The 18,535-nt window shown below is 47.5% G+C and overlaps 3 protein-coding genes across 4 annotated transcripts; 2 read left to right on the top strand and 1 right to left on the bottom strand.

The window, feature by feature from the left end:
* Positions 1-969: 969 nt before the first annotated feature.
* On the bottom strand, positions 970-5,866 carry LOC123442524 (tRNA (adenine(58)-N(1))-methyltransferase non-catalytic subunit trm6-like). 2 transcript variants are annotated; one of them, XM_045118591.1, is made up of 13 exons: positions 5,708-5,866; positions 5,482-5,606; positions 5,248-5,371; positions 5,093-5,174; positions 4,929-4,999; positions 4,335-4,376; positions 4,059-4,183; positions 3,530-3,623; positions 2,852-3,141; positions 2,666-2,771; positions 2,472-2,577; positions 2,133-2,219; positions 970-1,692 (listed from the first exon to the last, which is right to left on the bottom strand). In XM_045118591.1, exons 1-13 carry the CDS (start codon positions 5,839-5,841, stop codon positions 1,534-1,536), a joined length of 1,545 nt encoding a protein of 514 aa, XP_044974526.1. In that variant the 5' UTR covers positions 5,842-5,866; the 3' UTR covers positions 970-1,533. The 2 variants fall into 2 exon arrangements, with proteins under 2 accessions (XP_044974526.1, XP_044974527.1); XM_045118592.1 differs by having other exon boundaries at positions 2,870-3,141.
* A 2,902-nt stretch (positions 5,867-8,768) lies between these two features.
* Positions 8,769-10,974, top strand: LOC123439243 (probable polygalacturonase At1g80170). The gene is made up of 7 exons (XM_045115981.1): positions 8,769-8,994; positions 9,088-9,219; positions 9,324-9,732; positions 9,827-9,908; positions 10,039-10,141; positions 10,258-10,380; positions 10,489-10,974. The coding sequence occupies exons 1-7, from the start codon at positions 8,845-8,847 to the stop codon at positions 10,780-10,782; spliced, it is 1,293 nt and encodes a 430-aa protein (XP_044971916.1). The 5' UTR covers positions 8,769-8,844; the 3' UTR covers positions 10,783-10,974.
* A 4,329-nt stretch (positions 10,975-15,303) lies between these two features.
* Positions 15,304-18,243, top strand: LOC123439242 (fruit protein pKIWI502-like). Its single transcript, XM_045115980.1, has 5 exons — positions 15,304-15,864; positions 16,708-16,807; positions 16,882-16,977; positions 17,057-17,137; positions 17,636-18,243. The coding sequence occupies exons 1-5, from the start codon at positions 15,368-15,370 to the stop codon at positions 17,696-17,698; spliced, it is 837 nt and encodes a 278-aa protein (XP_044971915.1). The 5' UTR covers positions 15,304-15,367; the 3' UTR covers positions 17,699-18,243.
* The last annotated feature ends 292 nt before the right edge of the window (positions 18,244-18,535 follow it).

Here is an 18,535-nt window from a genome sequence, read left to right as displayed (position 1 = left end):
AATTGTGTCAGGACACAAAAAAACCATTGAAATTGCGCCTAACCTGTAAGACGAAGCACTGGTGTTCTAATTTGGTCGCGAAAACAACCAAACCGGCAAGTAGGACCCACCTATCAGGCTGACATGGCATGCGTTGACGGACATTGTTAGATGGTCACACATGGTCATCTCGTACAACATTTTTAGGTCTACCCCCCCTCCCCCCCCCCCCACCCCCCAATTCTCCTGATTCTGTTTCATTCTTGCGCTCCCCATGGCCATTCCAGCATGCGACGACGACCATGGACTTCACGGCGACAACGTGAGTGTCTATGTGAACTCAAACACGTCAACTAAATAGTAAGGAACTCTATTTAAGCCAAAAAATCAGTTTGAACTAAGGAGTGCCATCAAAAATTCAGTAATTCAGCACATGCAATTGGCAACAACATACCTTAACAGCACATGCAAGAAACCTCCTGCCAGTATCCATGTATTCAAACGCAACAAAATTAAAAAAGTTGTAGACACACACATCTCAAGTATGTAGGGCAGTTTCTGAATGCGTTAAATCTAGGCACACATTTCTCGCGATGCTATTTGTCTATGATTTATGATGAAATGTACGAGTTGTAGCTTAGAATACTCACATGATCCACTGAATAATATGATTCTTTCGAATAAGTGAGAAACAAAACGATTTAGTTAGCCTTTTTCTTTCATCAAGTTTTGATCTCTCACACCACATGTGCCACATGGTAAGAATTAAGATAGCCCTTCATATATTTAGCCACAAATCTGATTGGCAAACTTTTTGTACAATGTTTAATGTAGTTTTGCCAAAAAAAACTGTTCTTTTTTTTTTTGCAGGAAGATGAAACCCAGTTGTAGCTTCAAAATGTTAATAGGATGCGTCGAATAATGTAGGAACCCAAACAATTTATGTAGGCACTTCAACAATCAATGGCGAATCTATGAGGTGGGCGTTTCTTTTCCAATGGTAAATGTTCAAATCCATGTTAGTGCATTGTAATTATCAAAAAGAAAAATCGGTGACTGCCTTTGGCTTTCATATGTTCAATTCAATACAAGAAAAGAAACACTCTATTTGTTTTCTATTTTGGGGAGCATTTTCCATCTTGACTTGGAGAGGAGAAATCAAGCACATGTGTATACAGCAAGGCTGCCTGCCTCGCGGGAGGCCGGCGAGATCCGGCAGCTTTCCTCCTCCCCTATGCTCCTCCGATCGCCGCATATAATCCTGCTGTGTACCCCTCTTTGTAATAAAATGTTCCATTGCTTGTAGAAAAGTGAATGGATCAAACTGGGGTGAGAATCGACCACAGTTACAACATGGAGAAATTAATGAAGGCATATGTTACACCTCCTTCCCACAGTGGAGGGAGGGATGGCATACTTGTTTTCAGGTATAGATATTGTCCTTCTCTGACCTAAGCCGCGACCAAGCCGTATCACACTGCAACATGTAGAAAAAGCCGCGACCAAACCATATCAGCGCAAAGAAAAGCTACAGCTGCATGAACCAACTATAAATCACAAGACAAGCATGCTCTCCGTCACGCCAGTCACGCAAGATGACTTCTCTGGCATTCGGGCTTCCGATGGGTCAGGCTTGTGTATCCGGATGCCGCTCAAGATATAACCACCAAATGCATTCATCTGCATGTGTGGGTGGGTGCGCGATGGAAGGACCTGCATTCAGAGAAAAGAAAGGAAGATTGAAAAAAGAAAAGGAATCACAACTTTTTACATGCGGAAGTAGTAAGCACTAATCACATATCCTTTGTTGTATTTCAAGCCTAAATGACTAATAGGCCTCAGGTGATAGCAGACCGACCTTGTGTGTCAAACCAACATGCAATAAAAATCTGTGCATTCGATTATTAGTATTGAGTATGTTCCTCACATCATAATGCTCATCAGTTTATTAGTATTTAAGTAGAACGGCTCCCAAAATTGCACAGTTAACAGCCACATTTTCGAAGTTTAGGCTTCAGATAGGTTTCTTATATTCCTTATTACTGGCACGACACATTAATCAGGCTTATAAAAGACAAGCAAGGTAATAACTCAAACAAAACTCTGAAGTATAATTATTTCCGGTGTAACATCATCATTGCTAATGTACTGACCTGATACTCTCGGAGCCAGGGTTCAGTAATCTGTAACCCAATTGCCATTTTCGACACTTGCAAACTATGCATGCATGTCGCAAGAGGCTGCATGTAGATCCCAGAAAACAAAAGATAAGTAACAGCAAAACCACACTTTGCAAAAGGAGCAAACAGAAATAAGGATGAAACAACACAGTCAATTTAACACGTAAGTTGATGGTTTTAGGCAAGCAACAGGATAATAATTTTTAAATAAAATTCAACCTAGAAAGGTAAGCTCTCTGCAGAAATGCCGTAAGCTACATTTAAGTAAGAACTGTCATGCTTGTGTGTCAACTGTAAAGGATTATGATTTACCTGAAGATATTGGTGATAGATAGCAAATGGGGCCGAGTAAGACAGGAGTGGAAGCAAATCGGCAACCACACTTTCTACCTCATGGCCCGGAGCAGCAACAATCAAACTGTGTTGACATAAAATCAGTATATCAATGCAAATATTTAGCCGCATACTGCAGTTGTCTTCTACTGATGGAGTATATTTCGCGTTACCTGCTAAACCCATGTTTTCCCCAATACTTCATCCTCTCTGGTGAGGGTGCTTTTCCTGCTCTCGGCGCTTTGGGAGCTATTGAATTGCCATTACTTCCTTTGCAATCTGCAGATCAATATAGCATCAACAGTTGGAACACTGCGTTTTTGTGGAAAGTTCTTCATATTAGCTTGATCGCTGCTTACCCAACATAGAAATGTCACCTTGATTAAGGTGCTCATCCGTTGCAGGCTCAGGGACCTCTATATCAATTGGCTGCGCTGTTGTTGACTGCGCATTCCCATCTGATACTGCTGTATCAACTGGTTTTGCCGGGGACAACTGAAGAGCCTCATCTGGTACAGCAGCAGTTTCGACCACATCGCCTTGAATGCTACCACTGAGGACTGAAGGAGCATCGCCAGAACTTTGCAAGGAGCAAAGGTCACCAGAACTTTGCAAGGAGAAGAGGTCACCAAGTGGTGCCTGGAAAATCCTGAATGGAGTGTTTATGAAATTATAATTTCAACTCTTGAGCATTATATGAATTATATATTGAAGTATTGGACACTTGCTACTTCAATTATAATTTCAACTGCTTCATACAGTTCCATTACATAGGGATAAAGTACTAGATGTCAATTCAGACATAATAGAAAATGGTAAAATGGTACTGCATATATTATATGAAATCGTAGATAATGTAATTGCCAACATTCTTAGTATGCTCTTATGGCCAGTTAAGGATACACTGTAGTGTTACAGATTAATGTATGGCACTATGCTCCTGGTTGTATTCCGAAGGTTCTCTAACAAAGGAGTATCTCCTTAAATGAGAACCCTCTGTAAATGAGAAGCCATGTAGTGCCAAAAAGTAGATTTACCTGCTGGCCATGTCGCTGCTCAAATTATACATTCTTATTATATCTATGGAGCTGGGCGCTGATCCAAGATATGTGCTGCAAACATATCCCGTGCCTATAATAGAAATAACAGAGACAATCAATAATGAGTGTAACTAACATATGCATCAAAATGGCAATGCACAAACACAAGAATCAGGTTTACTTTACACATTTACAAATATTTACAAACACCTCGAGCTGGCAGTGGCAGATCAGTCTATAGCTTTTATATTCGTAGAGGTATATTGCAGTTTGGTGGAAACAAGCACGACTTGTGAGAATTAGTGATTACATGCCATAACATTTTCTATTGCACATATACCAAGTAAAAGATTGATATGTAACAGCTTTCCACTGAAATCAGGGTGATTTTTCAACAAACAGCTAGGTTAAAATAGTGTCTTTTGACAAAACATATTAAATGGAGCACAATCTCAATCAAACTAAATTCCATTCGATTGGTTAACACCAAATAATATCCAGTGTCACAAGAGAAAGCATAATTCACCTCCTAAGCGTTCAGCTACAGCTCCAACAATTAAACCCCCCACCATATCAACGGCAAGCACATCTGAATATGCACCAACATTTGCCATAGACAACAAGAGGGAGAGCGCATCAACTCGCATAAACCTGGGGAACACAGAAAAGACAGCATTAACTAAGTGCTATAGCTATGCACTTCTGTTGTTTCTAGACAACAAGATCAAGAAATTTACTATGATGATGATAAGGACAAAAATAGATTAGCTCTAGCAAGTAATGAAAGGGAAATAATAATTACCCTATTCGAGCTGGGTACTTCTTGAAATATGTCTCACAAATGCTGTAGCATAAAAGGGAACAACAATATTAGATAATTTTGCACTAGGTCTAATGAGCGAAATAAAAAAGGCAATTATCTTTTCAAGTGCCAAGCACTTTGCAAATATGAGTTACAACAGAATTATTTCAAAATTACACCAACTTTCCAGATAGCTAAGTTGAATCCAGTTCACTCGGTAATCTTTCAAACCAAAAGCTGGAAAACTGACATGTTCTATTAAGAGAAAACAAAACTTACCCAGCCCCACCCAACAAACCTAAAAAATTAATTTGCACTGCGAATTTTATAATGTGACAAGTTATTTCTTGTTGTGAACACCCTATACCACCACTTTCTAATTAAACAGAGGATACACGAATATTCAAAAGAACAGCACGAATATTACCCAGCCCCATCCACTAGAAAGAGCAAATCCGAAGATTATCTTTGTATTCAAAACGAACAACTACATATGTGATTGTCATACTGTACAGCACCACAAGTTTGATAGTATACACTTTCAAAAGATATGTGACATTTGTCCTGCTGCAAAAAGGGCAGCACAGGATATACCTTCTGGCAGAGGGGCGTCGCAAAAGCACTTTAGGTGCATATTTCTTTTGTTTCTTCAGTTTGTATTTCTCCTGCAACCAAAACGGTTGAACTAAATCATCCCTCAGCATCCTCCAGAACAGCAAGGAATCAAACTAGACAGTAACAGGTAGTCTGATGCTAACCTGTGAGAACACGGTCTTATTTCCAAATGTGGAGCTATTCGCTATCAAAGCCTCCACAATCGCGTCGCCGCTCGCGCCCTCCCTATTAAAACACGGATCAGACAAATACGCATCCTACTCAACCAGGACACAGTGGATCACGGTCGAACCCTCACCGCTTCATCGCCTCGATGTCCTCGCTCGACAGCGTCTGCGCCGTGTTATTGTCAACCAGGGACCTATTGTCCCTGGTCTCGTCCTGCGCCTGGCCGTCGGCGCCGCCGTCTCGCTGCTTATCATCTGTATATACCAATGCCAGCCACTGTTATTGCTAAGATAAAATTAGCAGAATTTTGTTTTACAGAGCACATTAATGGGCCGGAGGAAAGAACATTCTCATGCTTGCTTGCCTTGAGACGGCGCGTCGGTGGCGGCGCAGGGGACGAGGCCGGAGGGCCCGACGCGGAAGAGGGAGCCGAAGGGGCGGCCGAGCAGCGGCTGCAGCGAGCAGCTCTTGTCCCCTATCTTCACCGTCCTGCGCCACCGCACAACGGAGAGATGTTTGTTAGCCCGGCCGCGCCAGCTAGGGTTTCGGAGCAGGAAGGTAAAGAGGGGAGGGGAGGGGAGGGTACGGACGCGGCGGGGGTGAGGCGGAAGAAGGCGAGGCGGTCGCCGTCGTTGATGTCGAGGAGCACGCTGCAGCCCTCCCACGCCTCCCGCGCTATCACCGGCGTCGGCGTCTGCGGCGGCGGCGGCGGCGGCGGCGCCATTGGAGTCGCCGAGTTGGGGAGTTGGGGAGGGAGACAGAAGCAGAGGAGGGTTTAACCAGACCTGGCCAACGGGCCCTTAAACCGGCTGAAGGGTGCGCAAGTTGGGCCAGCCCAGGCGCGCGGGAACAGGTGACTCGCTTTTTGCTCTGTTGTTTATATTTTTTTGCTTTTTTTCTCTCGTTTAAAATTGAAATATTTATAATAAATAAATGAAAAAACTCACTCTACATATTTTTTTTAAAATGTTGACCAAGCATTTGAAAAATGTTACATGAGTATAGATAAAATATTTATCATGTATACGAAAAATGTATACAAATAAAATAAAATGTGTGTGAAACAGCTTGATCATGTATTTAAAAAATGTTAATCAAGCTTTATTTTTGAACAAGTGTTTGAAAAATGTTTATTAAGTGAAAATGTTAAATGTGTATAGAAAAAATATTGACCACGTATTAACATGATGAAAAAAACATTGATAATGTATATAAAAATGTAATAAAATGTTGAACAATATTTGAAAATGTTAATCAAGGATTTGAAAATTGTTAAAAATATATAGAAAAAATATTGACCATGTACAAAAAATGATGATTTTGTTATCATGTATTAAAACATTGCACAAATCATACAACAAAGTTGGTCCAATGACTATGGACTTGGATGTGACACTGCTAAATCTCATCTAGATGAGCTTTAGCAAACCCAATGAAAAAATCCATATGATTTTGATTTACTGTCCATCCATGGGAGTAGGGTGTCAAAACATCGTCCTCGTGACAGAACCATCTATATGCTCTATTACTAGATGTGCTACACATTGTGGTAGCTTGTCTGACATGCCTACATGGCGCTTCGTGCAAGGATGACGCTCCTGCTAGTGGCTCTCGCTGGGGCCGTCACCCCCCTGATGACACCCATGTAGGAGATGTCGCGAGCCATCTCGGATGGCACGGGGGCGTTCCCTTATGTTAACCCTCTCTAATGGCACTAAGGAGGCGTTCTTGTGCAGGATGGACAAAGTTATGACTATGTCTTAGATATGACATCGCTAATAATCTCATCTAGATGAGACTTAGCAAATCCGATTTGGTTTTGCTAGAAAAAGCAAATCCGGTTGGGTAAACCTATGTGTCAAAAAATCCAGATTGCTTCGATTCATTTTCTTCACTGTTCATGCGTGTATTATTAAATGTGCTACACACTGTGTTAGCTTTGTGTGTAGAAATCTACTCCCTCCGTCCCATAATATAAAACATTTTGACACTATCATATATTCCTACTACTCATTTTCTTCACTGTTCATGCGAGTACTTAGAGCATCTCCAACAGGCGCGCAAAAAGCCCCGCGCGCGCTAAAAACGCCAGCTTACCGCGCGCGGGACTGAAATGCGCGCTCCAGCGGCGGCGGGAAAACCACGCGCGCGAAAAGGCGGCAGCCCGCGCGCCATTTTTGCGGCGCCGCGTCCCGCGCGCGCCATAAAAGGCACCGCGCTGCCCTGCCTCTCGCGCCGCGTTCTCTCTTCTCTCCTCCTCTGCCGCTCGCGCCGCCGCCGCGTTCTCCCTGCCTCTCACGCCGCGCTCTCTCTCCCTTCTCGCGTCGCCGCCGCCGCCGACGAGCCACCATGCCGCCGCGCCGCCGGTCTGCGTCGGGCTATCGCGGCGTTCGCCAGCGCCCCAACGGCGGGTTCTACGCCGAGATACGCTCCGGCGATCTCCGACTGAGCCTCGACACGTACGACACGGCGCACGAGGCCGCCCGCGCGTTCGACGCGGCGGCGTGGCACCTAGGCAGGCCGCGACTGCAGATGAACTTCCCCGACGTCCGCACGCTCCAGCAGGCATTAGACCTGGCCCGCCGCCTCGTCTTAACTCTGCACAAGACCGTGCGGAGCACGCTGCGATGCAGCGCCGCCTCCTCGTCGCCCAGGAGGACGAGCGGGTCATGGCGGAGTGGCGCCGGCGCCACCCGGAAGACGTCGCCTACGAGCAGGAGTACTGGGAACGGCGTCGCGAGGAGGACACGCGCCGGCGCCACGAGGAGCGGTTGGATAGACGTCGTCGGAAGGCTTTGGCGTGTGCGCAGGCCGACCTCGTCAATGCAGGCGGGAGTTCCTTCTTCACTGAAGAAGATGAACGATGGTTTGACATTTGGCTGTCAACCTCCGACGACACCGACGACGATGGTGGTGCAGATGACTGGAGCGACTAGGATTATTTTTTTTTATCGAACTATCTAGCACCGAACTATCTATCTATGTTTTCGAACTACCTGTCTAGTTGCTATCTATGTAAAATAACTTTGTATCTTTTTTATTTAAATGCAATTTATTTATTAAAAAAAATTGTGCGCTCTGCTGGAGCGGAGCGCGCGCGCTGCAAACCAGCGCGGCTGCTGGAGCCAGCGCTGCGCGACGCGTAAAACCAGTCGTCCAACGCGCTGCAAACTTGTTTTTTAGGCGCGGCGCGAAGCGCGCCTGTTGGAGATGCTCTTATGATATGACAGTGTGCATTGAGGGTGGGTGGCCTAATTAAGGTCTCCCGGCCACTAATAATAAACAAACAAAAACGAAGAGCCCGTTGCATGATCCGTGGATCATGCATGCATGATGCCCAAACGCATGGCTAGATCGTGCTTCTTCTTCTCCTTCATCACATTATCATGGAAGCTGAGTATCCAGCTGCGGTTTAATGCCAAGATCGTCTATCCACAAAGTCAAACAGATCGCCAGGAGAGAAGCCACCAGCACGTGGTTCAGGCTCAGGCAAATGCAAGGTTGCAGGTCGATCGTGCACCGGCGAGACATGAGATGCCCGATCCCTCCACCCGCGCGCAGATCCGCATCTTGCTTCGCTTTCGTGCTCGATCGTGCAGCGCCGTGCTTGCCGTGCCCCTTTATCATCCCCCCGCCGGCGTTGCCGCACACTCACCCGACTGTGAACTCGCGCCGTGGCTGAGCAGTGGCAGCCACGCCGAGCGAGGTAGCTAGCTGACCTGCCTGCATGGCGCTTCGTGCAAGGACGACGCTCCTGCTGGCGGCTCTCGCCGGCGCCGCCGCGGCCCTCCTGCTGCCGGGCGCCGTCGAGGCCCACGTGCTGCTCTCGCTCGACGACTTCGGCGCCGTCGGGGACGGCATTGCCAACGACACCCACGTACGTACGCCATGTCGCGAGCCATGTCGGGCGGCGGCACCGGCACGGGGGCGTTCCCTTGAGGCTTGACCCTCTCTTTTGTTTCTTCATCAGGCATTGGTCGACGCGTGGAAGGCGGCGTGCGCCACCGGCGGACACACCTACCTCAACGTCCCCGTCGGCAAGTCCTACCAGATCTGGCCCGTCACGCTCGCCGGCCCCTGCCGCGACGAGATCAACCTCCTGGTATTCTTCTTCTTCTTCCTCCCTCCTCCTACTCCTCTACCACATCAGTCACAGACTCACAGCTATTAATTACTCCAACCTAATAGTAATGTGTGCGTCGTCAGATTTCGGGGAACATCATCGCGCCGGAGAGCCCGGAAGAGTGGTCGGACGGCGACCAGGGCAGGTGGCTCCACTTCCGGGGCGTGGGCGACCTGTCGCTGAGCGGCGGCGGCATCGTCGACGGGCGGGGCCAGCAATGGTGGGCGGGGACCTGCGAGGACGAGAACTGCACCTCGCACCGCCAGCACGAGGTCGCACCCATGGCGCTCCACTTCGAGGACTGCCGGGACGTCAGCGTGAAGGGCATCACGGTGCAGAACGCCCAGCGGCAGCACCTGGCCTTCACCCGCTGCCACGGCGTCGAGGCCAGCTACCTCAGGGTGACCTCGCCGGAGCACAGCCCCGCCACCGTCGGCGTCCTCGTCGCCGGCTCCACCGACGTGCACATCAAGCACGATCTCTTCTCCGTAGGTACGTACGTTGCATTGGTTGTCAACCAAAATTTCTTCTGGCAGGCGAAATTTTGCTGGCGTTTCTAACTGTTTGCCTGTCGTTTTTATATTAGGTGGTGACTGCGTGTCGATCGTGGGCGACTCCTCGGATATCAAGCTGAAAGCCATCTCGTGCGGACCTGGCCTCGGCATAAGGTAATTAACGTGCAATCTTAACGAATAATACTTTGTCCGATCCATATTACCTGTCGTTGAAATGGATGTATATAGACGAAACCTTCGTCAAATCTTAATCTGAATGTTTCATCTTCTTCTCCATGGTCAGCATTGGGGGCTTGAGCCAGAACCAAAGTGATCACAGGATACACAAGATCAAGACGGACACTATGTTCATCGCCAACACCAAGAACGGCCTAAGCATCTACGAGGTAATAGCACCATTTCCTTTCATAAAAGATGTTATGTGAGGTGTGAGTGACATCGTTTTCTTTTTCATCATCGTCATCTTTCGTGCTGTGGTTTTGGCTTTCATTAATTCATTCAGAACGGCCGCGGCTTCGTGCGCAAGGTGAAGTTCGAGCACGTCATGATGAGGAACGTGGCCAACCCCATCAGCATCGACCAGAACCGCTCCGCCTCCAACCGGGGAACTCGCCGTGGAACCCCGGTACGATCAGCTCGCCGGCCGGTCGCCTTGTCTGAGTCCGACGATGCATTTCACGATATAATTAACACCGTGCACGATCTCTGAATTTGTGTTGGGATTGCCGTGCAGAACGGGAGCGCGGCGGCGGTGGATAGGATCAAGTACATCGACATCGCCGGCACGTCGGCGACGGAGCGGGCGGTGACGTTCGCGTGCAGCGACGCCATGCCGTGCAGGCGCCTGTATCTGGACGGGGTGAGCCTGAAGGCGGCCGGCGGGGGGAGCACGTCCGCCTACTGCTACCAGGCGTTCGGGAAGCACGCCGGGGACGTCCTCCCGGAGTCGTGCCTCGGCAAGGAGGACTTCGTCCAGCTGCAGGCCCCGGCCGCCGGCACGGGGGACGGAGAAGATGATGATTGGTGAAGCTGCCTCCAAGAATTGTGCCGCGCGTGGAACTGTATGAGATCTTGTAATGTGATCCAACGAGCTTTGTTCGTAAGTCTAGAGTTATTGGCCATGCACGACAAATCAGTGCCGCTGTATCACCAGATATGACAATAACAAATTAAATAAAAAGTTATTCTATCAAGAAAAAGGCACGAATTTTATATACAACTAGTAGAATGTCCTTGCGTTGTCATGAGCTTATAATTTTTTTCCAACTACACCTATGAATATATGTATCAAATTTCACATGTATAGATGTTTCTAAATAATTGCCCATGGACATACTTAGTCTAGTGGTTCAAAATCAATTGTGTCTAATATATATCGTTAGCATTTTTATGTACATCAAGTGAAATTGTCGTATTTTTGGGTAAGTGTCTCCTCCTTCACATCAAGAACAATTGTTGTTTTCTCGGGGTATGTCGCTCTCTCCCTCCTCCTCATGCCGCTTCTTTGTCTTCTTCTTCAAAGCTAACCATCATTAATAATGGAGCATCCGACTCAAATCGTCACATCTTCCACACCCACACTTTAAATTTTGATTATGTTTGACGACATGGATAAATGGTGTTTAATCATAACACATTACTTCTATGTACATGAATTAAAGACAACTGACATCTAAGACAGAAATGAACAAGCAAAAAAATTAGTACACATAGATACATCTCTTTCTCTCTCCTTCCCTACCTCTCTCTCTCTTTGTGTAAGTTAATCTTTCAAATAATGGTATATGATCAATTTCGCTTACTTGTGTTAAGAGCTTAGCCAAGTAGAAATCTTAAACCCTTGTCTTCATTCCAATTTTAGAGTAACGATCACATCTTGAATAACAAAATTTTCATGGAACATATGATTCAAAACGCACAACAAGAACTATCCAAGAGGTAAATCGAGTTTGCCCACACAAGTTACAAAGATGCTGCCTATGGTAGAAAAAATCGAATGATGGTATCAAAAGGAACTCGCTTGCGGCGTGGGATTTAGTCTGTCGACCTAAGGATAGGGGCGGTTTGGGTGTGATAAACCTTAAGGTGCAGAACCAAGGTTTGCTGCTCAAACAATTGCACAAATTTTACAACAAGGCCGAGATGTCATGTGTGCACCTAATCTGATGTGTACTAACAAGATTCCCCATGCTTTTGATCGGTGTGGGTCCTATTGGTGGTGAGACCTTCTGTATCTATTTAATGTTTTTAGGGAAGTGTCACGAAATAGGTTTTTGTCCCGTTTTATAGATACCATGTTAGAAAAGTAACTTATCTTTATTGAAGGTCCAAGGGACATATATATTACACAAGGCTTGAGTTGCAAAAAAAGTAAACATAGACTAAGAGTAAGTACAATAGAGTTGAGTCAGCTGGCTATAAGAAATAAAGTAGTATATTTTTTGCTTAGTTGAAGGAGAGAGAAGGTAAGCGGACTCTTATGCCTACTAACAAGAGGCGAGGAGAAACAAATCGATCGAATTCGCCACGAATCAGTCGGGATCTTGCTCCATCTCCAGCTCCGGCCGTCGTCGTTCGTCGTCGATTCCTTCGCCGTTGCTGCTTCTCCGGCCTCCCCGACCTCGGTATCGAGCTCTACATGAGTGCGCGCACCTATTCCCTCTGTCCCCGCTTCCGATTACGGCCTAGAGCCTTCGATAGCCGATGCCATGGTCACCACCTCGCCGTCGCTGCTGGCCGGTCCGGCCCGGGCTTTTGCCTCGCCGGTGCGGTCCCTGAAAAGAGGACCGCCAACCTGCTCAGTCCGATCCGGACCGGACCGCCGGCGGCCGGTCCAAACGTCGGTTCGGACCGGGACCGGACCGGACCGGACCGTGTCCACCCCTAGCAGCAAAGATGAGCTAGAACAGGTGTCGGCGCTACCTAGTGTGATGGTCTTTGGTTTGTAGGAACTCTGTGAGGTCCTGGGCCTCCCAGTCGGGTCCCAGGGCCTGGCGTAAGAATTCCCACATGGCCCTTGCCGCCATGCAAGTAAAAAATAATGTGGGTCGTTGACTCCGGGATCACGCATAAGAGGCCCATGTCATCACCCGACATATGCGCACCTCTATCCCCGAGGGAAGGCAATTGCGGAGTAACTGCCACACAAAGATTTTGATCTTGAGAGGAAGAGGGGCCTTCCACAATGGCTTGAGCCAATGTATGATAGGGGCTCGATAGAGGGCTTGATGTGCCGAACTCACCATAAAATCCATAGCAGCAAAGTTGGATGCCCTGTTTCCGGGTCCATGATGTCCATGTGGTAACTTGCGCTGATGTCCAGTTGAACAAACTTGAGACAGCCATTGATGAAGGCAATGCCTCGGCAATCCATTGCACGGCCTAAACGATCACCGCGGATGATCTGTTCCATCGGCAGCGGCAACGGTTATTCCTCTGAGAGTTGGCTTCTCACGCAGCACATCGCAGAGCAGGATGCCTCGCCAGAGATCGACCCAGCCCATGGTGCCTTATTTACCACCGATTTCGATGACGCTGGAAGTACTATGGTAGTACAGTAGAAAAGATCCGTGTTAGTGGGGATGACGCAATCGAAGCACCATGGAGGTCCAGCTGGATGTCTCGGAGAGCTCGAACTTGTGGAAGCTGCAGAGAGGACAAGGAACCAGCGCAGCGATGGTGTAGTGGTGGAGACCACGGGGAAGAAGACCAACCTCAGTGTCTTCGAAGCTGAGCACTCGCAAACCGGGGGTCAGCATGGTAGATGAGATAGTCGCAATCCATCCGGCCGCGTCGAGAAACGGCTGTCTGGGACACGATCGGAGATTGTCGACCCGGAAGAGGATCAGGTCGCCGGCGATGCAGAGGAGACAGGGGGTGCCGACGTGCACGGCCTCCGGGCAGTGCACCCACAGCTTGGATGGTTGAGGCTGGTGGTTGGGGGGCAAAGGACGCCTTGATGCTCAGGACCTCTCGTTGGACCGGTCGCCGGCGAAGCCTTCCGCGGCAGCGAGGAACCACGCAGGGTGGCCGGCCTTGGTTGACGTACGGATTGTGCAGGGCAAGGGGGCGGATCTAACAATGCTCCATCGAGGAAGGTCCGTCTGCTGATGGCGGCTGGGACGAGGGAGGGGAAAGGGCAATCTATATTTCTATCGGCTTTGTTAAAAATCAGTCGACTGTCGTCAAGTCTTAATCGATACTTTAATCCGTTGATTTTGCATTGAGATTCGTGTAGATATTATTTTTTCAGTTTTTTTCTTCTTGCATATTACACTACTTGACCAAAGTCTCAGTCGACTGAGACCTAGACAAACTTTCTATATCTAGTAGTTTTTTTTAGAAAAACTCGCCAAGCTTTATTCCAGAGAAAGTTCGGTCATGGGGATTATCCAACCATAAGTGTCGACCTAGCCTACATTACAAGAGAACTTAGCAAGTTTATGAACCTCATGCTTAAAATTTCTACATTCATGAGTAAAAAAACACGTCTGAAAAATACTACTACGCCCTACTATTTCATGAATAATGGTCCCATGGGGTCCTCCCGTTCCCTTGGTAATATCATTGACGACTTCTTAACAGTCGAAGCGACTAAAAAACTTTGTATGTTAAGGTCTTTTACAAGAGCTAGAGCCTCTCTCCAAGCCAGTGTCTCAAGCACCACCGAATCCGTTACTCCCTGGACCACCACCACAGACGACCCAAGAAAAGAACCCTGATTGTCTCGACAGACTGCTGCAACTGTTCTTTTTTTTTCCTGTCTAGCAACTGCTCCATCTACATTGATTTTCAAGCAGATCTGAGGCGGAGGTAACCATCTAGCTAAGATCACCAGCTCGGGACCTCCTATCCAAGACCCGCCGGTTTTAGCACCCATATTGGTGGTCCATACAGATCCCCCTACGTGATCACAAAAGCTCGATGGAGGCATCGATTGTCGATCATATCCACGACGATGTGCCCCTCACATCATGACCTTGAGTAGGAGCTCGTTCTGGTTGGGGAAGGGACGTGCGGTGTTGCCTACGAGATGATCATGACTGGCAATGGAAGGGCCATGGAGCTTGACCAACGACAATGGCTCACAACAAAGCATAAAGTGATGTAGCATTGGGATGAAACGTAGCTCCGGCGTGCGCGCTCGAGCGGCTATGGTCATTTATCACGAGCGGACATGGAAAGGTGAAAAAAGAAGGAGGAAGAGGAAGAAGATACGTCAAAAGAAAAACAGACATCTTGAGAAGACAAGGCTACATAAATGATCGACACACGACTTATAGATCCGTAACACGTATTCTGTTGCGATCTTACAACACGACCAATGTTGCGAAACACGTGTGCGGCGTGAAGTGTGTTGTGCACCGCACAATCAGATGGAAACATTTTCCCAAGAAAAAAAATATATCAATTTCTATTTTGGGTGAGTATAATTCTCCCTCTTGACTTTTTTTTTAATAACAAATTCTCCCTCTTGACTTGGGAGAGGAGAAAGCAAACATGAGCACGTGCGTATACACCCCCACGCCGCCTGCCCCGCGGTGGGAGGCCACCGAGATCCGGCACCTCCCCACCCCCCTTCCCCTTCCTCCCCGCACCGGCCGGCCGCCGCGATGCTCCTCCGGTCGCCGCCGCGGCGCCTCCACCTGCTCCGGCCGCGCCACCTGCGCGTCCTCTCCAACGCGGCCGCGGCGCTCGCGGCCCCGCCCCCCGCCCCGACCGAGTGGACGGAGGCGCCCGTCGCGTCGGTGCGGGCGGCCACGGCCGACGCCTCCCTCTTCCACGTCTCCCTCGACCTCTCCGCCCACGGGCCCCTCCTCGCCTCCCACGTCGCCGCCGGCCAGTTCCTCCCCTTCCGCCTCCCATCCGCGCCCTACCCCATCTTCCTCGCCATCTCCTCCCCTCCCCCGGCCTCCTCCGCCGCGTCCCCGCCCAGATCGTTCGACTTCCTCGTCAAGCGCCTCCCCGGCACCCCCTCCGCGCGCCTCTGCGACCTCCGCCCCGGCGACCTCGTCCCCGTTGGGGGCAGCGTCGTCGGCCAAGGGTTCGAGGTCCGCAGGATCGCCCACGCCCGCGACGTCCTCGTCTTCGCCACCGGATCCGGGATCAGGTGGGTGCCTCACTAACTAACTGCCCCTCTGCTTCTGCTCTGTACATTTATTCGTTGGCTTCTACCGATCAACGGAATCTGACAAGCCCGCGTCAATTATATTGCGAGATACACCCCAATTGTTCTAGATTGCAATTCTTAATATGATGATTGGGATGCTTGGTAACCGCAGAATCTGTTTTAGACTGCCACATTTCCCATGCCGTGTACTCTGTAGTTGATTGGTGATGACCTCTCCTGGAATTTCCTGGCACTTTGACTGGATGAGCATACATGGATAGTTTTACCTAATTTGTTGAGTTGGGATGTTGGTACATCTAGAATTCTGCTCTCCACATTTTTCCCAAGCTATCCTTGGTCCGATTCCATTATCACTGATAATGGAACAAATAGCAGCATCCAGTGCAAAAGCTAAGCTAAACTAGAGGTTTAAAGGCCGCTCTATAGCTGGCCCGAAAAGTGTAAACAGCTGCATCACACTTCCTATATACAGACAGCACTTAGAGCTGCTGCCCATGAATCGACACATGATCCCAAAACCAACTTCAAACGAGAACAAAACAGACCAGTCCAAATCAACACTAAATCACTAAAGTATTCGTTCACCGATATCAGCATGAGGTTCTTCATCTCCATTGGTGATGCGCAGCGTCACGGGTCCAGCCTTCTGCTCTCTACATATGTTGCATCCATGTCAACACACCAATCCACCCTCAGATTAAGCAACATTATTGCCATGTCAAATGTATCAGTGATGTTGAAAGTGCATTTTGAGAAGATATATTTCATTGTTGTATGTAAGTCTGCTCACATCATCATCATTTTTATATTTCTGTGTCGCAGTCCAATCCGGTCACTCATTGAGTCAGGTTTTGGCGAAAGTGAGAAGATTGATGTAAGCCTCTTTTACGGGGTTAGAAACCTTCAAAGGATGGCTTATCAGGTAGATGTTAGTCTAAAGTTACATTTTACAAGTACAATCTTCTTTATGTAACGGCTGGAGACTTGCTCTTACAGGAAAGGTTCAGTGACTGGGAATCGAGAGGAATACAAATTATACCTGTTCTCTCTAGACCAGATGATCAATGGACTGGTCAGCGAGGCTATGTTCAGGTACCGTTACCATTTTTCCTTTTTGGCTGTTCTTAGCTCACCAGGTTCCCTTGTATTCTTATTTATTTTGCATTTTCAGAATGCCTTTTCAAGGGAAAAGAAGGTTATAAATCCATCATCGACGGGAGCGATTTTGTGTGGACATAAACAGATGACTGAGGTATATATTCTCATTTCTAACTTTTGTAGCTAATGATACAAGTCAAACTGATCTTCGTTCAATTGTCTCAATGCTTTCTGTGCGTTAGATGTTGCATGTGTTCTGTTATTTAGACATCCGTACATCATAAACATACCCTTCTGGCAACTTTGTGGTCAGTTTAAACTTTCTCAAGATGAACCTACTTATAAAATATAGACACCAGTGTGCCATTGCCTTTTGTGGGCCATATCCTTACTGCTCTGGATTTGTTGTTAATAATACTCTTATCTTTGAGGCCACATTCATAGGCTAACAGAGTACCAGTACAAATTTTCTGCCCAGACGTAGCAATTGACCGTACAAATAGAGTAAGAATTAAAGACAGCTTTGAAACTGAAGCCTGTATTATTGCCGACTGTTGCCATTGAAGAGTAGTACTCCATTTCTCTACTTCTGAAATTGGTGGCTTGTTTCTATACTCATAGGCTCATCTTCGTCTATGTTAAATATTTGCAGGAAATTACTAGAGCTCTTATTGCTGATGGTATGTCCAAAGATAAAATCTTAACAAACTTCTGAGTTCCACTGGAGCACGTTTCTTGCCCTTTTGGCTGTTGTACACTTACCACCACAATCTGGTGGCTGTTCTTTACAGCAAATGCGATGCGACTTAGATCGTGAAAAAGATACTGGTACGTACTAACAAATAAGGGCAACACATTTTCCTTCGCGCCGCGAGTTGCCTATCAACCATTGGATGTTGATATCCTGATATATTAATCTCAAGCAAGAAGAAAATGATTGGTGGTACCCTCAGACAGTATTCCCCTGGAAGGTGCTGATGCACTCGAAAAGCCCCCTTCCAGAATAGTAAAAGGGGGCGCAAAAGGGGACATAGGTTGTAAGTTGGTAAAATCATCTTTTAGTTTGTATGCCTTTGGATATAATCGGCTGCAAGTGTTTCTGCCGCGAAATTTTGGTATGCTTGAAGGTTGTAATATTTTTTGAATTGCCTGGATGCATGTGGAGCCTGTTCTCCCAACTGACTGTGTGTAACTGCTTTCTCGACTGACAACAAAAAAAAAAATACATGAAAGAGGGGTTTGTTCTTAGACCCAACTGAAGTTATCCGTCTGCTATATCTTGGATGTGATCAAAGATAGTTGTGCAGTTGTGTTCCTGTCATGTTTGTTTATGTTGATACTATGTTGAGCAGCCAAGGCCCAACATATGCACCCTTTCAAGGCTTTTGTGCAGACCAACTCTACACATTCTGCTGAGTGGAATTTAGATCAAATAGTCCTGCAGCATTCCAGGTGGTCTAAACTCCCCTTGAAGGTCAGGGCAATTGCATTGCAGGAGTACACAAGTTTGGTCACGTTCACTTGGTTTAGACCGTTTTTCGAACTTTATGTG

This window comes from Hordeum vulgare, chromosome 3H (assembly GCF_904849725.1).
Source record: "Hordeum vulgare subsp. vulgare chromosome 3H, MorexV3_pseudomolecules_assembly, whole genome shotgun sequence".
Taxonomy (NCBI): domain Eukaryota; kingdom Viridiplantae; phylum Streptophyta; class Magnoliopsida; order Poales; family Poaceae; genus Hordeum; species Hordeum vulgare.
The sequence above is the reverse complement of the archived record's forward strand: the minus strand, read 5'-3'. Positions and strand labels throughout refer to the sequence as shown.

Excerpts from the sequence above, each read along its gene's own strand:
- LOC123442524 (XM_045118591.1), bottom strand. The coding sequence starts at position 5,841 with ATGGCGCCGCCGCCGCCGCCGCCGCCGCAGACGCCGACGCCGGTGATA. Across the intron at positions 4,184-4,334 it reads AAGTACCCAGCTCGAATAGG|GTTTATGCGAGTTGATGCGC; the intron begins GTAATTATTATT and ends TGTGTTCCCCAG. Across the intron at positions 2,578-2,665 it reads GGAAAACATGGGTTTAGCAG|TTTGATTGTTGCTGCTCCGG; the intron begins GTAACGCGAAAT and ends ATGTCAACACAG.
- LOC123439243 (XM_045115981.1), top strand. The coding sequence starts at position 8,845 with ATGGCGCTTCGTGCAAGGACGACGCTCCTGCTGGCGGCTCTCGCCGGC. Across the intron at positions 8,995-9,087 it reads GCATTGCCAACGACACCCAC|GCATTGGTCGACGCGTGGAA; the intron begins GTACGTACGCCA and ends TTTCTTCATCAG. Across the intron at positions 10,142-10,257 it reads ACGGCCTAAGCATCTACGAG|AACGGCCGCGGCTTCGTGCG; the intron begins GTAATAGCACCA and ends TAATTCATTCAG.
- LOC123439242 (XM_045115980.1), top strand. The coding sequence starts at position 15,368 with ATGCTCCTCCGGTCGCCGCCGCGGCGCCTCCACCTGCTCCGGCCGCGC. Across the intron at positions 16,808-16,881 it reads TTCAAAGGATGGCTTATCAG|GAAAGGTTCAGTGACTGGGA; the intron begins GTAGATGTTAGT and ends TTGCTCTTACAG. Across the intron at positions 16,978-17,056 it reads GTCAGCGAGGCTATGTTCAG|AATGCCTTTTCAAGGGAAAA; the intron begins GTACCGTTACCA and ends TTGCATTTTCAG.